This window comes from Aedes albopictus, chromosome 2, assembly GCF_035046485.1.
Source record: "Aedes albopictus strain Foshan chromosome 2, AalbF5, whole genome shotgun sequence".
Classification (NCBI taxonomy): Eukaryota; Metazoa; Arthropoda; class Insecta; order Diptera; family Culicidae; genus Aedes; species Aedes albopictus.
This window is the reverse complement of record NC_085137.1, coordinates 332940897-332964246: the sequence shown is the minus strand read 5'-3', so window position 1 is coordinate 332964246 and position 23350 is coordinate 332940897. Positions and strand designations below refer to the sequence as shown.

The 23350-nt window shown below is 42.8% G+C and overlaps 1 protein-coding gene across 1 annotated transcript in view; it reads right to left on the bottom strand.

Annotated features, from left to right (window-relative positions):
- The window catches only part of LOC109398107 (solute carrier family 53 member 1), a 45597-nt gene extending 33477 nt beyond the window's left edge, over window positions 1-12120 (bottom strand). The window contains exons 1-2 of the mRNA XM_062852537.1: window positions 11758-12120; window positions 11062-11215 (exon numbers count right to left, since the gene is read on the bottom strand). Of these exons, the coding sequence (XP_062708521.1) occupies window positions 11062-11215; window positions 11758-11826 (223 nt within the window). The 5' untranslated portion in view covers window positions 11827-12120. The remainder of the gene's footprint in view (window positions 1-11061; window positions 11216-11757) is intronic.
- Between the last annotated feature and the right edge of the window lie 11230 nt (window positions 12121-23350).

Here is a 23350-nt window from a genome sequence, read left to right as displayed (position 1 = left end):
CGTAGAAAGAGAGAAGGTTTTGAGCAAAACCAAGGCGAAGCCGGCGCGTAAGCGTACGAAAGGCGACGCACTGGTGCTCAAAGCAGAGGGCAATAGCTACGCAGATGTGCTGCGGGCTATGCGGAGCGAGGATCGTCTCTCGGGACTAGGTGCGGATGTTAAAAGCATCCGGCGCACTAGGACTGGAGAGATGATGCTAGAGCTGAAGAAGAATGCCGTTAACAAGGGCTCTTCCTACACGGCTCTAGCACAAGAAGTGCTTGGTGAAAAAGTGCGGGTGAGGGCTCTGACGCCGGAGATGACCATCCAGTGTAAGAACTTGGATGAGATCACCACCGCGGAGGAGCTCTCTGCTGTTCTTAAACAGCAGTGTAATGTGGACGCGCCATGCGCATCGATCCGCATGAGGCGAGGCCCAGCAGGTATGCAGATCGCGACGATCAAGCTTCCAGTCGGGGAAGCGAAGAAAGCGACTGCTAAGGGCATGGTCGAAGTCGGATGGTCAGAGTGCCCGCTCAGTGTATGTGAGCCGCCGGAAGTGTGCTTCAGGTGTTTCGGACGAGGCCACAAGTCGTGGGCGTGCAAAGGCCCGGATAGGAGCAAGCTCTGCAGGAGATGCGGAGTAGAAGGCCACTTCGTCAGGGAGTGTAAATCGGCGCCAAAGTGTCTGATTTGCACGACGAACAAGGGCCATGTGACGGGTGGGCCTAAGTGCCCAAGCATAAGTGGACGTAACGGCCGAAAATGACGCAAGTCACACAGTTGAACCTGAATCACTGTGAAGCCGCGCAGCAGCTGTTGTGGCAATCCGCCTCGGAGTCGAGTATAGACATCGCGCTTCTTTCGGACCCATACCGCATCCCCCCCAATAACGGAAACTGGGTTGCGGATAAGGCCAAGAAAGCGGCGATCTGTACGACCGGTCGGTACCCGGTCCAGGAGATAATCTCCACGACGTGCGAGGGCTTCGCGATTGCGAAGATCGGCGGAGTCTACTACTGCAGCTGCTATGCCCCACCTAGGTGGCCGATAGGTCAGTTCTCGTCCATGCTAGATTCGCTGTCAAGCGCTCTAGCTGGACTGAGCCCCTTGGTCATCGGTGGGGACTTTAACGCGTGGGCGGTCGAGTGGGGCAGTCGCTCTACGAACGAGAGAGGTTGGGCTCTACTCGAAGCTATGGCGGGATTGAACGTTGAGATCGCGAATGTCGGCAGTGTAAGCACTTTTAGCAGAAACGGTGCGGAGTCCATCATTGATGTGACCTTCTGGAGCCCAGGGCTTAACCCTAGCTCAGACTGGAGAGTTGATAACGGGTACACGCATAGTGATCACCTGGCGATTCGATACAGTATCGAACAGGGCGGTAGACGGCAGCAGTCGAGGATAACCGACACTCACCGAGGATGGCTAACCTCGAGTTTCGATAAGCCAGCATTTGTGGAGTGGATGCTCATGGAGCAGAATACAGACTACTTGTCTAGCGACGGTCTAGTTGGTACCTTGAGACGAGCGTGTGATGCGGCAATGCCGAGGCGATCCATACCCAGGAATGGACGAAGACCGGTGTACTGGTGGTGTCAAGAAATCGCGGAGCTCCGTGCATCTTGCCACAGGGCAAGGAGAAGGATGCAGAGAGCCCGGACCGATGAGTCGAGAGCGGAGCGAGAGGTGGCATACAGGGCGGCAAAGTTGGCACTGAACAAAGAGATCAAGGCGCGTAAGCGGGCGTGCTTCAACGATCTCTGTCAGACGGCCAACACAACCCCCTTGGGTGATGCGTACCGCGTAGTCATGTGCAAAACGAAAGGCACATCTGCACCACCGGAACGCTCTCCCGCGATGCTGCAGAGGATCGTGGAAACGTTGTTCCCGCACCACGAGGTGAGACCATGGGCACCCACACCACAAGACCATCCTGGTCCGAGTGAGGTTCCCCCAGTGACGAATGAGGAGTTAGCCGCAATTGCGAAATCACTTAAGCTGAACAAGGCCCCGGGCCCGGATGGCATTCCGACGGTGGCTATCAAAGCGGCCATCGAGGCTAGCCCTGACATGATCAGATCGGCTATGCAGAGATGCTTGGATAGAGGCGAGTTTCCGGAGAGGTGGAAAAGGCAAAAGTTGGTTCTACTGCCCAAGCACGGGAAGCCACCAGGCGACCCGTCGGCTTATAGACCAATTTGCCTCCTGGACACGGCCGGGAAACTCCTGGAGCGGATCATTCTGTCAAGGTTATTGGTCTATACCGAGAGGTCGGACAACGCGGGGCTATCAGACAGCCAGTACGGGTTTCGCAAAGGTAGATCGACAGTGGATGCCATTAGGTCGGTGACTGGATTGGCCGAAATTGCGCTGCAGAAAAAGAGGAGAGGCATACGGTACTGCGCGATCGTAACGCTAGACGTTAGAAACGCCTTCAATAGTGTAAGCTGGGCCGCCATAGAGAGCGCCATATCTCGCTTAGGGGTCCCGGCTGGCCTAAGGCGTATTCTGGGTAGTTACTTCCAGAACAGGGTGCTGATTTACGACACCGAGGAAGGCCAAAAACAGTACAATGTCACTGCAGGTGTACCGCAAGGATCCATCTTGGGTCCGGTACTGTGGAACGCGGCATATGATGGAGTACTGAGGCTAGCACTACCACCGGGAGTAAAGTTGGTTGGCTTCGCCGACGACATTACCCTGGTGGTATACGGTGAGTCGCTCGAAGAGGTGGAATTGACGGCAGCGCATGCGATTGACATAGTGGAGGGCTGGATGAGGTCGAGGCAACTGACACTCGCACACCACAAGACAGAGGTGGTGGTGGTGAACAACCGCCAGTCTGCACAGCAGGCAGTGGTCACCACGGGCGGGTGCTCGATCGAGTCCTGTCGCTCACTGAAGCTCCTTGGAGTCATGGTCGACGACAAGTTGAGCTTCAGTAGTCATGTCGAGTATGCTTGTAAGAGGGCGAGTGTAGCGGTTATGGCATTGTCTAGGATGATGTCAAACAGTTCGGCAGTTGTCTCGAGTAAGCGGAAGCTGCTCGCGTCAGTCGCGGTGTCCATACTACGGTATGGCGCCGCCGCATGGTCGAACGCGCTCAAGCTGCAGAGGAATGTTGACCGACTAGAGAGTGTACATAGGCTGATGTGCCTCAGGGTGGCCAGTGCATACCGGACTGTCTCGAAAGACGCGGTATGCGTGTTAGCGGGCATGATGCCGATAGCACTGGTGTTGGCCGAGGATGTTGAGTGCTACGATGAAAGAGGTACGAGAGGTGCGCGACGAAACGCCAGAACTTCGTCTATGGTGAAATGGCAAAGAGTCTGGGACTCTTCAACAAAGGGTAGGTGGACACACAGGCTCATACCGAGCGTGTCCCGGTGGACGTGTAGACCCCATGGCGAAGTGAACTTTCACCTGACACAATTTCTGTCGGGCCATGGGTGCTTTAGGTGGTACCTGCACAGGTTCGGGCATGCAAACTCACCCTCATGCCCGGAGTGTGCAAACAGGGCGGAGACGGCGGAACATGTACTCTTCGAGTGCCCGCGTTTTGCGGAGCAGAGGTCGAGCATGTTAGAGGTATGCGGCAGGGATACTACTCCCGATAACATTATTGAGAGGATGTGTACGGGGGTGGACGAGTGGAATGTCGTGTCGAACACGGTATCCACAATCGTGCTCCACCTCCAAAGGAAATGGCGGGCCGACCAACAGTTAGTCGAGTTGGCCCCCTAGAGATATGCCGAGTGTGATGGCTGACAGATGAGCGAGAGTGCGAAAGCACAGTCCCCCCCCTCCTCTACGAAGTAATCCCTAACGGGCGTGCCGCGGAGCAAGGTCAGGTAGTGCAGAATGTGGTTTTCCTACGGTGTTGCTAACCAACAGGTTTCCTCATTCTATAAAAAAAAAAAAAAAAAAAAAAAAGAGTTGTGTGCTTAGCTGGTAGTGCAGCCTGGGCACTGTTGTCCTTCTGACTTCAGCTAGATTGAGGAGGTACCATCCGAGCGTCTAGTCACCAAGGAGGTGCGGCTCAAACAGCGTCTGTTCTGGCATCCAGCGGCTGAGTATGAAATGCTGTATTGCGTCAGCTATACCTAAGGAGGCAGCCCCTTCAATGCAATGTAGGCAGCGCGGCCCAGGTAAGGTAGCCTGCTGAAAACCTTCAAACACCCAGAAAAGCAATAGTAGAGTAAACGGATTGATTCAACGGCAACAGACCCGGCAACGAATAAAGGACAACGATTGGAAAGTCGGATCTTGGAACGTGAGAACTTTGAATGAACCCGCACGTGTTGGGCTCCTAGCTCGTGAACTGCGGAATGTCGGCGTTAATGTGGCCGCTATCCAGGAGATACGCTGGCCCAAAACTGGAGAACGCGAATCCCATCGCCAACACTTCATTCAAGCACCACATCTACTACAGCTGCGGCGATAAGGCAGAACGCGGAGTTGGCTTTACAGTGATCGGGAAGCAGATGAAGCGAGTTATTCGGTGGAAGCCGATAAGCGACCGAATCTGTGGGTTGAGGATGAAGGGCAAGTTCTTCAACTACAGCCTGATCAGCATCTATGCGCCAACGAACGACAAACCCGATGACATGAAGGATGAGTTCTATAAGAGCCTTGATAAGGCCTACGGAGAGTGCCCAAAACAAGATGTCAAAATAGTCATCGGAGATGCAAAAGCGCAGATCGGCAGAGAATGTTTTTTCGGCCTGTCATTGGAACGGAAAGCCTTCATTCTGTTACCAACGATAATGGTCTGCGCCTTGTGACATTCGCTGCTGCTAGAGGGATGGCAATCAGCAGTACCTACTTCGCACGTAAGAATATCCGAAAACACACTTGGCGACACCCGAGTGGTGACACTTGCTCCCAGATAGACCACGTGCTGGTCGACGGGCGACATTTCTCGGACGTCATAGATGTGAGGTCCTACAGAGGCCCGAACATCGACTCGGATCATTATTTATTTATTTATTTATTTCGTCAACCGACGTAGACTAGTACATTTACATATACATATTTTTTGTTTCTTAATGCTATAGTTTAGTCCAAGAAATACATAAAAAATATTAAAAAATTAAATTAGGATAGGTAGTGTATTTATAATGTTTTTAGGTGTTGGGACTTCGAAGACTGTAATAGTTATTTATGCAACAAGTTGCAAAATGATGATTTTTTCAGCACGAGTTGTACATTTATCCAACGAGGCTTGCCGAGTTGGATAAATACAACGAGTGCTGAAAAAATCGAGTTTTGCAACGAGTTGCATACAAAGTTTTTTGTAATTACGAAAACAACCATCGAATACCACCTTCATTTGCCACACGAACACATTCTGAGATAACAGGTAAGCGAGCTTCCACGTGCTTTAGGCTATTATCTAATCAAGTAGGCGTTTCAGAAGGCCGGCAGATCAGGACAGACCGAGATGACTGTCACAAATTTTCAAGCTCACGTCCAGTTTGGTCTGGCACTTAGCTTTCTAATTTTGAAAGAAATAATACCGGAAATCAAATGCAGGACGTACCTGAACATAAAAGAAATGTACGTCCAGCAAATTGACTTAGTTAGTTAGACTTAGTGTAGTACAAAAGAGTGCAAAAGAATAATCAAATTGGCCATTTCAACAACAGTGCCGAAAAGTACTACTTTTCGGCACACTTGAGAGTGCCGAAAAGTAGTACTTTTCGGCACTGTTGTTCAAGTGTGGAAAAGTAGGCCTTTTCCCGACATTTTCACTGATGGAAAAGTAAAACTTTTCGCAACGTAATTACAAAAAAGTATTTTCTAAGGTTATGCCGAGACATTGTAAAGTCAATGGTTTCGCAGTGTTGATTATAAATGTCCATCATTCGATTAAGAGGCCCAAATTTGGCGTAGTTTGTTCTACGGTGGTTTGTTATGAATATGTTTCGATTTCGTAGTTGCCGAGAAGGTATGTAAAAATTTAATGAGGATAAGATTTTTGTTGAATCAATACGTTGTGAAACGATATCGTTAACAAAAGAAACCATTGCAATTTCACGCCGCTCTTTCAATGTTTGTATGTCGATAAGCTTGCAGCGTGCTTCATATGATGGAAGTGGAAATGAAGTCCAACCTAATTTACGAAGAGCATATAATAGAAATTGCTTTTGTACTGATTCTAATCTTTCTTCGTGCGTGATTGAAAAAGGAGACCATACAATGCTGCAATATTCCAGTATTGATCTTACATATGCAATATACAGAGTTTTTATTGTGTATGGGTCATTAAAGTTGTAGCAGAAACGCTTAATAAACCCTAGCATGTTATTAGCCCTGTGAATTATTGTGTTGTAGTGGTCTACGAAAGTAAGCTTAGAGTCTAAGATTACTCCTAAGTCTCTTACTCTTTCACATTTTTCCACATTTTGATTTCCTAATGCAACTGAAATGTTTGGTGTTGTTCTTTTTCTGCTAAATGATATTAAGTTGCATTTTTTTACATTTAATTCTAAAAGGCTTTTTTTGCACCATACGTAGAATATGTGAATTTCATTGTGGAATACATTGATGTCTTCTTCATTTCGTATCTCCAGAAAGAGCTTCATGTCATCGGCATAAATTAGAACTTTTAGTTTGTTTAAAATGAAGGAAATGTCGTTTATCTTGTAGCCGCTAAAATTCGGGCGCGATTATCCAGCGTCACGAGTTCAAGAAACAACAGGACGATGCGTTTCAATATCCAACGCTTATCAGCCGAAGGGGTTGCTGCACAGTACCATCAGAAGCTAGACGAGAGGATAGGAGAGACCAACAGATCTGGAGATGTCAACAGCTTGTGGGGAAGTATCCACGAAGCAGTGACAACAACAGTGCAAGAGGTGATTGGTACCGCTCAGCGACGCCAACGTAATGCTTGGTTTGACGAGGACTGCCAACGAGCGACGAACGAAAAGAATGCCGCCAGAAGTCGAATGCTAGTGGCCGGTACCCGGCAGAACAGAGAGCGGTACAGGGTTGCAAGAGCAGAAGAGAAACGAATCCACCGCAGGAAAAAACGGCAACACGAAGAGAGTGTTATTGCTGAAGCGCAGGAAAGTATGGACAGGAACGATATGCGGAGATTTTATGCAACTGTCAATGGCGCGCGGCGCAAGACTGCGCCAGTGCCCGCCATGTGCAATGACCGGGAAGGAAATTTGCTGACAGACAAAACAATGGTGGCAGCCAGGTGGAAGGAGCACTTCGAAGATTTGTTGAATGGTAGCAGCGAAGGAGCACCCAGGAACAGGATTAACATAATGGATGACAGTCAAGCAGTGGAACCACCAACACTGGATGAGGTTAAAAAGGCCCTTAAGGAGCTGAAAAACAGCAAGGCTGCTGGGAAGGACGAGATCCCGGTCGAACTTCTTAAGCACGGAAGCGAGCAGCTACATCAATCAATCCATCAGATTATTATAAAGATTTGGGAGGATGAAGAATTGCCCACTAGTTGGTTGGATGGCCTCATATGCCCAATCTACAAGAAAGGGCACAGACTGGAGTGTGCCAATTACAGAGGGATTACCCTTTTAAATTCGGCGTATAAGATACTGTCGCGTGTCCTGTTCAACAGACTGCGACCTCTTGAGGAGTCCTTCGTCGGCGAATACCAGGCTGGTTTTCGTGAGGGCCGATCAACGACGGATTAAATGTTTACCCTGCGGATGATCCTAGATAAATTTCGGGAATATAACTTGCAGACTCACCATCTGTTCATTGATTTTAAAGCAGCGTACGATTCAGTGAAAAGAAATGAGCTTTGGCAGATAATGTCAGAACATGGTTTCCCGGCGAAACTAATTAGGCTGATACGCGCAACGCTGGATGGATCAAAATCAAGTATTCGGATCGCGGACGAAGTGTCTACGTCGTTTGTGACCTTGGATGGATTGAAGCAGGGGGATGCTCTTTCAAATTTATTGTTCAACATTGCACTCGAAGGAGCGATTAGGAGGTCAGGCGTGCAGAGGAATGGCTCTATCATCACACGGTCGCAATGCTCCTCGGTTTTGCGGACGATATTGATCTCATCGGCATCGATCGTAGGGCAGTGGAGGAAGCTTATGCTCCTCTGAAGAGAGAGACAGCGAGGATAGGCTTGACGATTAACTCTACCAAGACGAAGTACATGATAGCGGGTAGAGACAGAAGCAGGCCTAGTGGTGTTAGTGCTGAGGTAGTGATTGATGGGGAAGTGTTTGAAGTTGTTGAAGAATTTGTTTATCTTGGAACACTTGTGACATGTGACAATGACGTTTCCCGTGAAGTGAAAAGGCGTATTGCAGCTGCGAATAGGGTCTTTTACGGATTGCGTAGCCAGCTTAGGTCCCATAACTTGCAAACGCAAACAAAATTCGCTCTGTATAAGACGCTGATTCTTCCGGTTGCCCTCTACGGTCACGAAGCGTGGACGTTAAAGGAGGTAGACCGAAAAGCTTTTGGAGTTTTTGAGCGCAAAGTGCTGCGGACAATTCTCGGTGGGAAACAAGAAAATGGAGTGTGGCGCAGACGCATGAATCACGAGTTGTACCAAGTGTACGAAGATGCGAATATTGTGAAACGTATAAAATACGGCAGACTTCAGTGGGCTGGACACGTAGTGCGAATGTCGGAAGAAAGAATAGTCTTTCTTAAACTCAGGACATGCTTAACAATGTTTAAAATTATAAATTCCCTAACGCCTACATACTTAAGCGATAAATTTCAACCGCTTCAAAGCAACCGAAACCGTAATTTCCTTCTTCCACATTTCAACACTTCCCATTACAGAAGCACCCTATTTGTGCAGAGCATTAATTATTGGAATGAACTACCTTCTGAGCTTAAAAATCTCCGAAATCTGAGTGGATTTCGACTCGAATGCACCAACTTGCTAAATAATATAGACTAGCACATAATACGTATTAAGATATTAGATTTAAGGTTAACAGAGTTACTGTAAATGAATTTTTGTAAACTTAATCTTTACTAATGTAGTAATTTATAAGGATTGTCCTTACGCTACTGTTATATGTAATAAATAAATAAAAAAAAAGGTGGAAAATTTACTGTTACAGCTGTGAATCCCATGTCGTGAAAAGCAGGACAGTTTGGATGTTCCTGAATATCTTGAAAGTATCTCAATCTTCAAAGACAGTTTGAATGACTTGGAGCACAAAAAATATAGAAATACATCGAAAGCTTTATCAACAATAATGCTTATTAAACATTAGGCAAACCATAGTAACCAATATTGCATTAGAAGTATAGTATCACAGACAAACTGACGTAACTCTTGGAAAAAAAAATCATCAAAAGCTTTTGCCCGGTGTCTTTTCATGAGCATACTGCCACCTGTTGGTAGAACCAATAGAAATACACTAGAACGCGAATGGCGCTGTACTCAGTTTTCCTATTTATTGCTGTGTGCGTTCAAGATGCAAACGGTGCCCAAATGCGCTTCAAACGCGGTAACACATGTTACCAAAGGCAACGTAGCAACCATAGCCGATATCACCGCCAACCTAGGATTCGAAAGCTTTCACTGACATCGGGTTACTTGTTAGAAAATCTTACCGCATTTGGTGCTCCCGCATTTGATATTTGCATTTTGAATGCACACAGCAATAATAATTTTAATAAGTTTAGTTGTAATAATTGATTATGTTTAAGTGCCCATCTTGTAGAGGACCTTTTGTTTTGGTAAACAAAATTTATTTGACACTTATAGTACCTCTACTGACGCTGTAAGGGCGAGGCAAACTAGATGTTAGTCACACGAACAGTCGCGACATTGGATTTCTGTGGCTGGTTATTCTAATGCAGAACCGCGCGAGATACAGGGGGTTACCAAAATGTATGGGATAGGCAACATTTTTTCTCCCACAAAAAAAAATCAACATGCTGTAACTTCTTATAGAGTGCATAAAAAAATCTCAAATTTTGACTGTTTGTCAACCTGCTATATGTACATCATTGGTTGGTACAAATTTGGGCTCGATTGAATAATTTTTCGCGAAGTTAGAACCGTTCGAGTAAAACACTATTTTTTAGACATCTCATTTTTGAGCTGTCATATCTCGGAAACCAGTGAATCGAATTGAATGAACTTTTTAACGTTTATCAACAATATATATTTACTTAATACATCGTTATAAAATGTAATATTTTCTCACGGCGAATTAAGTTATACCGGGTTGGAATTTTTACCCATATAGGGGAAAATAAGTCAAATTTACAATACCACACAAAAATTACTAAATGTGTTCTTCCTTTAATCTTAATAGGCTACAATATATCAGATTAAAGATAACTTGAGAACAAAAGTGGAAAATCTTTGGACATCAACATTAAACTTTATTGACATTGACTTATAAAAATACATTTTTTCGAGAAAAATCTAAAAAGTGTCAATCCATGATAACTTTTTTCAACGTTCAAAAAGTATCTATGTTTTAATAGTTTATGAAGCATTTGTATATTGTAAGTGTACGTTCAAAATTTCATTCAATTCGGTTTAATTCAATTTGGTTTCCGAGATATAACAGCTCAAAAATGAGTTGTCAAAAAATAGTGTTTTACCCGAACGGTTCTAACTTTGCGAAAGATTAATCAATCGATCCCAAACTTGTACCAATGATGCACATATAATAGGTTGACAAACAGTCAAAATTTGAGATTTTTTGATGCACTCTATGAAAAGTTATAGCATGTTGAACGTTTTTGTGAGAGAAAAAAAGTTGCCTATCCCAAACATTTTGGCCATGCCCTGTATGTCGGTCATTATGGATTTCGATTTGTCGTTTGGCTAACACGCACACCACTACACAAATCACCTGTGATTTTCATTTGCATCATTCAGCAACGTGTACACTGGCAAACGTCAAAGCGATCGAACATTAGCGCACCTAGTGGAAGGATCGCGCAAATGAAATGAAATTTGAATTGTTCGTTAAATGCATGTGCCAAGCCGTTTTGAAGAGTATTACGCCTGTTTGTCTGTGATAATATAATTCGTATATGTATAATTCATATATATACCAACGCAATGCATGAAGAAGGTCAAACCATGCTTACCTGAGTAGAACGTGTTAATCTTCGCTAGCTCGCTATCGCAAAAATGGAAAAACTGCTCATCGAATTTGGCAAAGTATCGCGTTAGTACCTCCGGATCAACCAACTCCGCGGATGGTGACTGCTCCACCGCTGCGTACAGCTGAGCTTTCATTTCCTGCAAAAAAAGTAAAACATCACATGTCACTCACCATTAGCAAACATATGCATGCCGAAAATAACTTAAACGCTATGCCGATCGTCTACGTTTACTAACACGCTGCCTTACATGCAACAGGTTGCATTACCTACATATTCACGAACGGTACGTAAGCATTGTTTGCAAACAATGAGAAAAAACGTGACCGGCCATTTCTCCTCCCGCCGGGAAAGCACGTGTTCAACCCCCTCCTGGAAACGGTTCACCACCGGTTCGTTGCCATTGAGACAGCGTCCCCGTGTCAGCTGATCGCGTGTAAACAGTAAATCATCCTCACATCGTTTGTAAACAACGCCATCTGCGTCGGCGTGGGAAAATCGATCGACCAAAAATGGCGCACATGCGCACCGACGGCCGATCGCGTTTCCTACACACCGTCCAAGCGTGTGTACCAGTTCAAGTTCGCACGAGAGCTCTTGGCTTCTCTTCTGTAGGTCACGATGGGTCAAATCTGGCCAAGCCTTCACGCGGGATGAAAATCCACTATCCACGGTGCTTACCTCGTACATGATGTACTGCTTCCGCCATTCTGGCGTAATATGCGCCGCCAGGTGCTCGGCAAACTTCATTTCGGGTGCCTATCGTCGGTCCGACACTGTAAATTTTGCTAAAATCAACACATTTTGACAGCAGCTAAACCGAACAAGACTCGCGCGATGGCGTTTCTGCAGAGAACCGATGGAAAAAATCAGGGGAAAATGGAAAGCGATTAGGGTGGGGGAAGCGGTTTTCCGTGGAAAGCGTGTAGAACGATCGGATGGCAGATGGCGTTGGTCGGTAGGGACATTTCTTCATTTATGATGAAAGAAGCTTCATGGAGTTGTCGCCATGTGAGAAGAAAAGACGTTATTGATTGCTTTATTGCACTTCAATCATACTCAAAGCAATTACGTTTCAATGCAACACAGTATTCGCTGAGAGATGGCAGCACATACTAATGTATCATATCATCATATCATGTCACGACGCTTGGCATCACGCAACTGATTGTTGTCGCGCAACAATTTGTTGGCGTCAGCTGTACGAATCGGAGACAATACGCTTCCATTCATAAGATTTCAGTACGTTTTCAGACATTCGCCGGTAATGTACGTACAGATGACGGCATGTGGTGGTCTAACTAATTCGCGCGTCTTTTACATTCACAAATGTAGCGACCTAGTGCGTGCATTCAACCGATACAGTGAAACAACTGTGCTAAATGTTCGGATAGTGCAGTGTCACGTAGTAATCCTAAATCAACGTCGCGTGAAATCTAATAAGCATTATGTCGTGCAATCGGATCCTAGTACGAACTAAATTCAACAATGTCGAAACTTGTTGTTGATGGATGATTCTGTATTCTTGTGTATGATTACACCATAGACAAAAATATGTCTCACTCTAATAATTTCCTATCGGTAATTTTTTTAACGGTTAGTTCAAATACGCTGTAGTTCGCAATATATCGTTCTTGAGCTTGTTTGGCGTTTTTAGGCGTTTATTCACTATCGCAACCTATAATATGCGCTTTAGAAAACACATCGTGATTAGTATTGGGCGATTGCGTTCTAAGTCAATTATTTAAATAGTAATTTGTTCTAAGTGGCACGTCTGTTGATCTGTGATTACACCCTGAAAAAGTAGATTGATCTCCCCTTTATCACAACTATGCACAACTTCTGAGGATTGAATTGAAAGGAGATGAAAGTCGGGAAAGATTGTGCGCCTGGCAAGCACATATGTATATGTATGTCATTCTGGTGGTGCCAACGACCTTGACATTGACTATAGTAAAAGATAAGGATAACACTGGTATACGAATTTTGAATGGTTTAGATTAGGATGGTTAGGAATAGAGCAAATTGTTGTACAGAGAGGTACAGAGTAATGCGGGGGTTCAAACATTGAAAGCAATTTCATTATACACAGATCGAAAAAAGAGTGTAAAATTCAGTGACATATGATGCACATAATTGGAGCGTGGGATATCACAGAAGTTTACACGACATATCATGTAAAGTTCATGAAATATCATGTAAACTTCCATTAAATGTCATGTAATTCAGCATGACTCTGAGAGTTTACATGACATGTAACACAAATTTACATGATATATCATGTAAACCATCACAACACTAAGTTTACATGACTAAAATTAAGTTTACATGACGTGTAAACCTCATTATTTTTATCTGTGTATGTATTGTATTTTCTTAATTAGTTTGATTTGAAGGCAACCCGCAAAACAGCGGTCTACCACCTACGAATTTGTGCTACTCGCGTTGTCCTAATGTAAATGTTAGTTTTAAATTATTGAAGTCTAAGAATTTTATCATTAGCAATATTTGTCCAAGTAAATTGAAACCATAGAAATCGTTGTCTTAAGAAAAAAAACAAGCTTCAACTAATTGTGGAGCAAGCGTGTTCATTCATTATGTGATTTAGAGGAGTTTTGGATTGTGGTACCACATGCTTCTTATCATAACTTTTGCAAACATAGGTACCCATGCAAAGATATCTTCAGCGGATTTGATGGTATGTCCCATACATCGCAATCTAATGTTGAACGGTGTAACCATTTGGCTCATGTCGGCATCTGTTGATATATGCATCTACGCATATGTACAATATATCTGTATGTTGTTAAAGTATAGCTCTTGTGAAAATGCTGAGGATGATATATGACACGTTGCAAAACTGTGCCATTAACATAAAACGATAGACATTTGTGGACGCTAGGGTAATTCATGTATTTTGGACAGGCTGAGGACAACGTTGGAAAAATCGTCCCCTAGCTTTCTTAGAAAGCAATTGATTATTTTGCAAAGTTACTAATACGCTTATAATATGATTGTACTTTGCGTTCCTGGTGACAAAAACCTTAACGAAAGCATTTTAAGCTGAGAAAATCATAATTTCAAATCGCCTGTTAGAATTGCATTTTGGTCACCGAATATATGTTTTGGACACCCTCAGGTATATATAATTTGGACAGGCAATTATCTCAATGTTCAGCCATGTGTACTGCTAAATCATGGAAGTAGCATACATTAACAAATATTTTCTTGCAAATAATCAAATTTCTCCGCTTAACAGGCATCTATTTTGATAAATTTCACAATTTTTGTTACAATCGAGAAAATATCGCCAGACCCAAAGAATACGCCTCCAAGTATGCAATTGCACAGCATCCCCATGCAGTTCGTCAGATGACCAAAATACATTAACAGTAGAAAACATGAAATGTATTTTGGACACCACATATTTTAAGCGTTCTAGATGAATGTTAAGAGATTGGCTGCCTAATGCTTCTTTATTGAACAGTTTTCATTGCAATAAGGCATTTAAATTTTTTACAATTATTATTTCAACGATTTTAGGGTGAATATTGCATGTGACTGTGAAGTGTATGTCGTCTTGCATACCTGTGCATTTGAGGGGTTTTAGTGAAAAAATTTACATTTTCGATAATTTTGAAGTAAATTCGTAATTTTTAAGCTTATTTTCAACGAATTTCATCAGAATAGGGTCTGTTTGATCCAATAATCGATATTGAGAAGTATCTACTTTAATAAGCTCTCCGCAACAAGACATATATCGCCGTGCATGTCCAAATTACATACATGTCCAAATTATATTTTTTACCCTATGGTTCAAGGTTGTGGTTTGTTAATCGACCGTGACGTTATATGTGCCAACAAGCATCGATTAGCCTATTTATATACAGTGCCAAGAAGTGAGATTTTATCGCTGATGTTTAAAACGTTAAGCATTATCAGACTATCTGTACTAGGCCTATTCACTTTTTCAAAAATATCCTTAAATTCTCAAGTCCACCCCTCACAGTGGGAAAAAACGGACCCAAAAAGGCACCTAATTATTGCGGCTGATTGCGATTTTTGAAGCCCATCTTTTCCTAATGGAAAAATGCCAAGGAATCGATTGGTGATAGTTTCATTCACCGGAATTGAGTGTAAGTGTCCATTTTGCCCCATTTTCCCCTAAAAAACACTGTTTTTCTGAATTAAATAATGGTTTCAACTGATTGCGGCTAACCAACCATTTTTTTCTTGATGTAGAATTTACAGGTGCATTCTATGGGACACACCTTGATTTGTGTCATTGTATGAAAGTGCCCATTTTGCCTCATTTTCCCCTAAAATACAGTTATTCTGAATTAAAAAATAGTTTCAACTGGTTGCGGCCAACCAACCAATTTTTACCTGATGTAGAATTAACCGGCACATACTTTGGGGTGCACCTCGATATATGTCATTGACTGGAAGTGCCCATTTTGCCTCATTTTCCCCTAAAATACTGTTTTTTCTGAATTAAAAATTAGTATCAACTGATTGCGGCTTACCTACCATTTTTTCTTGATGTAGAATTGACAGGTGCATTTCTTGAGGCACACCTCTTCCCGTGTCCTTGACTGGAAGTGCTCATTTTGCACAATTTTTCCCTATAAATACTGTGTTTCTGGATTAAAAAATAGTTTTAACTGATTGCGGCTAACCAACCATTTTCAATCTGTTCCAGAATTAACCGACGCATGCTTTGGGGCACACCTTCATATGTGTCGTTGACTGGAAGCACCCATTTTGTCTTATTTTCCCCTAAAAATACTATTTTTATGAATTAAAGACATGCTTCAACTGATTGCAGCTAACCAATCGATTTTTGCTTGATGTAAAATTAACTGGCGCATATTTTGGGGCACACCTCGTTCTGTGTCTTTGGGTGGTGGTGCCTATTTTGCTCCATTTTCCTCTAAACTACACAGTTCGAAAAACTAGTGTACATTTACATTATATATAATGCACATAATTGGAGTGTGACATTTGTTGTAACATTACATGACACATTATTTTTCACCTTCCATCTATAAAATAGTCGTGTAAACTTGTTGGCCAAAGCATTAAATTTACATTCAATATTACCGCTACTGTATTGTATGAGCTTCCTTCAATTTTTGTAAATGAAATGAACACACTTTTTCCTGTTCTTGCGTGCGTTTATTTGCATAATCATTTCAAATGTAGAATTATTGATGTTCTATTAGGTATGTAAATACAATGAGGATCACATTTCAACACTAACTACCTAATTGCACTGTGACAAGATTCCAAACCGGCGGTCATGGAACTCGTCCGTTATGAAAATTCGCAGCAAGCGTCTTTGTGGATGGGACCGTTTTAGGTAATCGTCAAGATTGATCATCCGTGTACTTAAGGCTGGTAGTTCCGGTCCCGATTTGGACATTTGATAACGTTTTCCATGCGGAATCAATGCGTAGGCTCGAACAATTGTGGATTTAGTCAAGCGGACTATTCTGGCGAACGAGACGATGGTGCTGCTAATAATTACCTCCCAGCACTGGTTATCTGGAAATATGTAATAACAAATCAATTAATACTGTTATATTTTCATTAAACTCTCACAAAACTTACCCGAAAAACTTGGTGGGCACATTGATTTTGCCATAAAATTGAAGTTTTTCCTTGGAACTGTATCCGATTCTCAACACGACCGTTTGTTTACATCGACGCCATGTTGGATGTTGCAACGAATCAAGTTTACAGCGAGTTCATGTAAACTTGAGAGTTTTAGCGTGCAAGTATGCTAGTGTTGCGGAAATTCAAAACAAAGATAGCTGAATGTTGAGTGCGATGCCAATAACTTTTTGATTCCATGATTTATCACGGAAATATATATTAAGAAGATGTTTACATGGCTCACATTTACATTATATTTTGAATTACGTTCCAATGAATATTCAAATTTTGTTTCTGTGTACGGGTTTTCTGGATTTAAAAATAGTTTCAATTGATTGCAACTAACCAATATTTTTTCCCTGAAATAGAATCGACCTATGCATACTATGGAATACACCTCGCGCTATGCGTTAGTCAGGAATTGCTCGTTTCATCCCATTTTCCCCTAAAATACTGTTTTCTGGGTTAAAAAGTTTGTTCCAACTAACTAAAACAGTGTTTTAGGGGAAGATAGGACAACATGACCACCTCCAATCAATGACACAAAGTTTGTCTGACAATATGCTCTGATCAATTCTACATGAGGAAAAACTTGTTTTGTTAGCTTAAGCTTTTAGCTTAAATTGCTTAGCTTGTTAGCTTAACCCTAAAAGGGATACCTGGGGTCCATTGGACCCCAGCGCCTTTCAGAGCTCGTCTTTGATGGAACACACTCAGCGAGGTGACGAAACTGAGGCCATGAAGGTATCCCTTTTAGGGTTAAATAAGTTGAAATTGTTTCTCAAACGAGAAAAACAGTGTTTTATGGGGTAAAGGGGGAAATGGGCACTTCTAGTCATAATGCATCGATTAATTTCACATTAGGAAAAAAAATGCTTGGTTAACAGCAATTAGTTGGAACTAATTAGGGGAAAATTGGTTAAACGGGCAATTTCAGACTAACGCATAGCGCGAGGTGTATCCCATAGTATGCATAGGTCGATTCTACATCAGGAAAAAAATATTGATTAGCTGCAATCAATTGAAACTATTTTTAAATCCAGAAAATCCGTAGTTTAGGGGAAAATGGAGCAAAATGGGCACTACCTCACAAAGACACAGAACGAGGTGCACCTTAAAGTATGTGCCGGTAAATTTTACATCAAGTAAAAATTGATTGATTAGCCGCAATCAGTTGATACAATTGTATAATTCAGAAAAATAGTATTTTTAGGGGAAAATAAGACAAAATGGGTGCTTCCAGTCAACGACACATATGAAGGTGTGCCCCAAAGCATGCGCCGGTTGTTTCTACATCAGGTAAAAATTGGTTGGTTAGCCGCAATCAGTTAAAACTATTTTTTAATCCAGAAAAACAGTATTTATAGGGGAAAACTGTGCAAAATGAGCACTTCCAGTCAAGGACACGGGAAGAGGTGTGCCTCAAAAAATGCACCTGTCAATTCTACATCAAGAAAAAATGGTAGGTAAGCCGCAATCAGTTGATACTAATTTTTAATTCAGAAAAAACAGTGTTTTAGGGGAAAATGAGGCAAAATGGGCACTTCCAGTCAATGACATATATCGAGGTGCACCCCAAAGTATGTGCCGGTTAATTCTACATCAGGTAAAAATTGGTTGGTTGGCCGCAACCAGTTGAAACTATTTTTTAATTCAGAATAACTGTATTTTAGGGGAAAATGAGGCAAAATGGGCACTTTCATACAATGACACAAATCAAGGTGTGTCCCATAGAATGCACCTGTAAATTCTACATCAAGAAAAAAATGGTTGGTTAGCCGCAATCAGTTGAAACTATTTTTTAATCCAGAAAAACAGTATTTTTTGGGGAAAATGAGGTAAAATGAGCACTTCCAGTCAAAGACACAGATTGAGGTATGCTCCATAAAATGCACCTGTCAATTCTACATCAATAAAAAATTGGTTGGTTAGCCGCAATCAGTTGAAACCATTATTTAATTCAGAAAAACAGTGTTTTTTAGGGGAAAATGGGGCAAAATGGACACTTACACTCAACTCCGGTGAATGAAACTATCACCAATCGATTCCTTGGCATTTTTCCATTAGAAAAAGATGGGCTTCAAAGATCGCAATCAACCGCAATAATTAGGTGCCTTTTTGGGTCGTTTTTTTCCCACTGTGCCCTGTTTGGAAATCGATAAGAAATCGGCGTGAATCGGCTTGCGGCGCCCCAAGTCAACAGGAATCAAATATACTTTATTTTTTAAACGGGGATTGTTAAAGGGGTGTTATACCCATGCACTGGTGGAAAAAGTTTATAGTTATGTTGTTTGAAGCTGGTCCAGGAAGCAACGGTGTGACGGCGTGGCAATCGGTGGCGGCGGCGGCGTGAAAACCGCACGCCGATCGGCGTATCCCTTCTCTGAAAGGCTACCATCATCAAAATCCAATCCAATCATCCAATCATTAGAAAGTAGTCAACTTTGTTCATAATTGTTTGAGAAGCCCCACGCTGATTCACGCCGAGTTAACGCCGAATATTCGGCGCACACGTCTAGCTGGGTATGCTGCGCAATTCAGATCCCATCGAGATCCACTAGCCTCTGCCCAGCAACTCCTATCCCTACCTCCACGTGGTACCGGCCGGAAACTATGAGCAACCTTAGGGAAGATCGGGTAACCAACCCCGGTGGGAACTTTGGTCGTAGGCTGACAGGGAAGGGGGGGGGGGTTTGCTTCGGCAAACCTGAGCGTATGTTCTCCAGGAGGAGCGGCTCACAACAGCGTCTGATCCCCATGTTAGGGGCGGCTGATCTACATCCGAGTGCCAGGGAAGGACTCTAAGCTCAACTGTGCACTATGGTCCTCCGGAAAGTAGGGGGTTGGTGTCAGGCTTTACGAGCCAGCCGTAAAAAACCATTGTAACGGAAAATCAGCAACAAAATAATACGAACCGAGACCAACGGCAACGACCCCAGCGAACAAAAAGGACTTGCGATTGGAAACTCGGTACGTGGAACTGCCGATCTCTTTCATTGGGAGCACCCGCATACTCGCCGATCTACTGAAGGACCGCGGATTCGGCATCGTAGCGCTGCAGGAGGTGTGTTAGACAGAATCCATGGTGCGAACGTTTAGAGGTAATCATACCATCTACCAGAGCTGCGGCAACACACGCGAGCTGGGAACAGCTGTCATCGTGATGGGTGATATGCAGACTCGCGTGATCGGTTGGTGGCCGATCGACGAAAGAATGTGCAGGTTGAGGATCAAGGGCCGATTCTTCAACTTCAGCATAATAAACGTGCACAGCCCACACTCCGGAAGCACTGATGATAACAAGGACGCATTTTACGCGCAGCTCAAACCACGACGTCAAGATCATCAAGCCTTAAGATGCGGCCCGCGGAGTACGTTAAGACGAATCGAAATTTTTGAACGATTATTTGAAATAACTCGTTAAATTTATTAATAAATCAAACAAAAAATAAAATGCTGATAAATGATAAATAAATACAAAGAACTATCCGTTCTGGTAAGATACGAAATCGCAACTCCGAAATACTTCGGCATTTCAGCTAAGTCACGAAGCCAGCTTATAGTTATTTATAAGTGGTACGAATCAAATAAAAGTTTGTTAAAAATGTAATCTTGAGTTTTTAAGCGCAGTCAATGCAACGCTGAGCAAATATTTCACATTTCGCCTTTCCGAAGAACATAAAAACATAAAGTACGAAGTTTTTGACAAAATTCTCAACAAATCTCAACTTGGTTGCCAATATTGTTTAATTGTCACTGTTTGTTTAAATTTTTATTATAAGACTCACACATTTTTCGAAACTAAACTTACGAATCCAATTTGAATTGTCCAAGCGAAACTCCTGAACGAACTTTAAGAAAAAATCTCAGGCGAGATTCATAAAGCGTCTCCTGTGCCCTTATGGAGACACTTTTGGATACATTTCTGGAGAAACTCCAGGAAACATTATTGGAGAAAAAATTTAAGCAACTCTAAGCGAAATATATGGAGAAACTCAAATCATCCTGGAGAAAATAAACCTGAAGAAACTCAATGAGAAAGTTGTGGCGATACTGCATGTAAATTATACGAGCATCTCCTAGAAAAATGTTCTGGTGCCCAAACAGAAATTTCTTAAACAACTTTAGAATAAATTCCTCGAGCGACAAAAAGAGCATTTTCAGGAGTAACTACAAACAAGATTCCAGGACCAACTGCATCGAGACACAAAAGATGCCTAGAACGCCTGAGGAAAATTTGAACAATAAATTTGAAGCAACTTATGCAGCAACTTCAGAAGATAATGTTGAAGAAACTTCCGGAAACAATTCTGGCGTTCGATTTGAATAGGTCGTATGTTTGCTGTGATTCCTATGTAAATTCGACCTATTCAAATCGAACGCCAGAATTGTTAACAATCTAATTTTTGAATAAATTTAATGATGAAGTATTTCATCAACTTTAGAAGAGACTTATTGAAAGAATTTGCAAAAATCTTCAAGAAACTACTGGAAATTTTTCGGAAAAATCCGGAAGCTATTCTAGGAGAAATTATTGGAAACGATTAATGAGGAATTCCTGAAGTAACTTCAGGGCAGTTTCAAAGGCAAATCTAAGAGGAGTTCTTGGTGGTGTTCCAAGAAAATTCTAGAAAAACTAAAAGAAACTGCATTCTCGAAAACCTTCTGGAGCAACTTTACAAGAAATTTCAGGAGAAAATCCAGCAAACCATTTTGGAGCGATTCAAAAGAAATTCTTGTAAAAGCTGCTTGACAAGTTCTTGAAGTGGCTTCAAGGCAATTCTAGGGGCAACTTCTAAATGGTTTGTTTGAGTTTCAATTTGAAGCTCAAACGTTTTTCTCAACCAAACTTATGAATCTAAATTGAACATTTCAGAATTTTAATAAATATGCTTTAGAATTGTTCTTTTTGTTGTTTTTATGCATCGATGTTTTATGCGGCCCGCAGATCGATCCCGAGTTGCAAATTTGGCCCGCGGTATCCTCCAGCCTGAGCACCACTGACTTAGAGCGACTGAAACAACCGGATGTCGCCTCAGCATACGCGCAGAATATCGAGGCCGCGTTGCCAGACGAGGGCGAGCTCGATGAGGCCCCTCTAAAGGACTGCTGGAGTACAGTGAAAGCAGCCATCAACGACGCAGCCGAGAGCACCATCGGGTACGTGGAACGGAATCGACGTAACGAATGGTTCGACGAAAAGTGCAGAACGGTTTTGGAGGAGAAGAACGCAGCGAGGGCGGTAATGCTGCAGCAAGGGACTCGACAGAACGTGGAACGTTGTAAACAGAAGCGGAAACAGCAGACCCGCCTCTTTCGAGAGAAAAAGCGCCGCCTGGAAGAAGCGGAATGTGAAGAAATCCCAAGCAACACGACTTGTTTCAAAGCCAGTATCAGCAACATCAGTGCAATTTATTCACTGTTCTAATTAAGGACAACACAACACAATTGCTTCTTCTTTGGAACGCAAAAAGCGCAAATTTTAAATCGTTATGCAACATGAGCCAGGGGGAATGGTAAAAAAATTAAAAAAATATATTCAGACTCGAACCATGGACACCAGGAGTATTAACCACACACCTTACATACTACACCAGAAGCTCTGTGAAAGATTTGCTGCTCAATGCACCATAAAAGCTACTGAAGTTACGCGTTACTTTATTGTACCGTCTTTGCCACAAGTCAAAATGAAAAGACGCGCAAGTTTTCCGCAACACATTTGGAACCTAATCTGAACAAACAAAGCAGAGTAAGATGTTTCATGTGTGTTACATAGCACATTTAATGCAAGCTGACTGTATTGCCACTTGTGAGGAATATGTAAGCTCCGCCTCCATAAATCGATGTTAAATACGATGTTATTTGTAATTCCTATGAAACAAAGCTGCAACTTAACGATATTCGGAGTTTAAATGCAATTCAACTGACAAGATGAAAGTTGCGTGCGCTTTTATTGCAACTCTTTTAGACCAAAGCATAGAAAACCACATTTTGGATGATGTTGCAGGTGCTGCTTGGGATGGAACTGCTATGCCGTTCCCAAGAAACACGGAAGTTCTTTCAGAAGCTCGACGCATCCCGCAACGGCTTCGTGTTGCGAGCCGAAATATGCAGGGACAAAGACGGAGGCCTCTTGACGGACGGACGTGAGGTGATCGAAAGGTGGAAGCAGCACTTCGATCAGCACCTGAACGGCGTGGAGAACGTAGGCACGGGAGCCCACGGCAACAGAAGAAACGACGACGCCAGTGCAGCGGAGGATGGAAATGAACCAACTCCCACGCTGAGGGAAGTTAAGTTCGCCAGCTCAAAACCAACAAAGCAGCTGGTAAGGATGGTATCACAGTCAGGGATGCCATATATACAGATTTATCTGTATTATACAGATTTTTAAGCTTCCATACAGATTTCATTTTATATGAAATACAGATTTTTTAGCTAGAGGGGCCAATTTTTTTTTTTTTTGTATGGAATACAGATTTTTCACCCAAATTTTGTATGGGATACAGATTTTTAAAAAGTGCGATACAGATTTTTCAAAAAATCATCTGGCATCCCTGATCACAGCTGAACTCATCAAGATAGGCCCAGAAAAGTTGGCCACCTGTCTGCATCG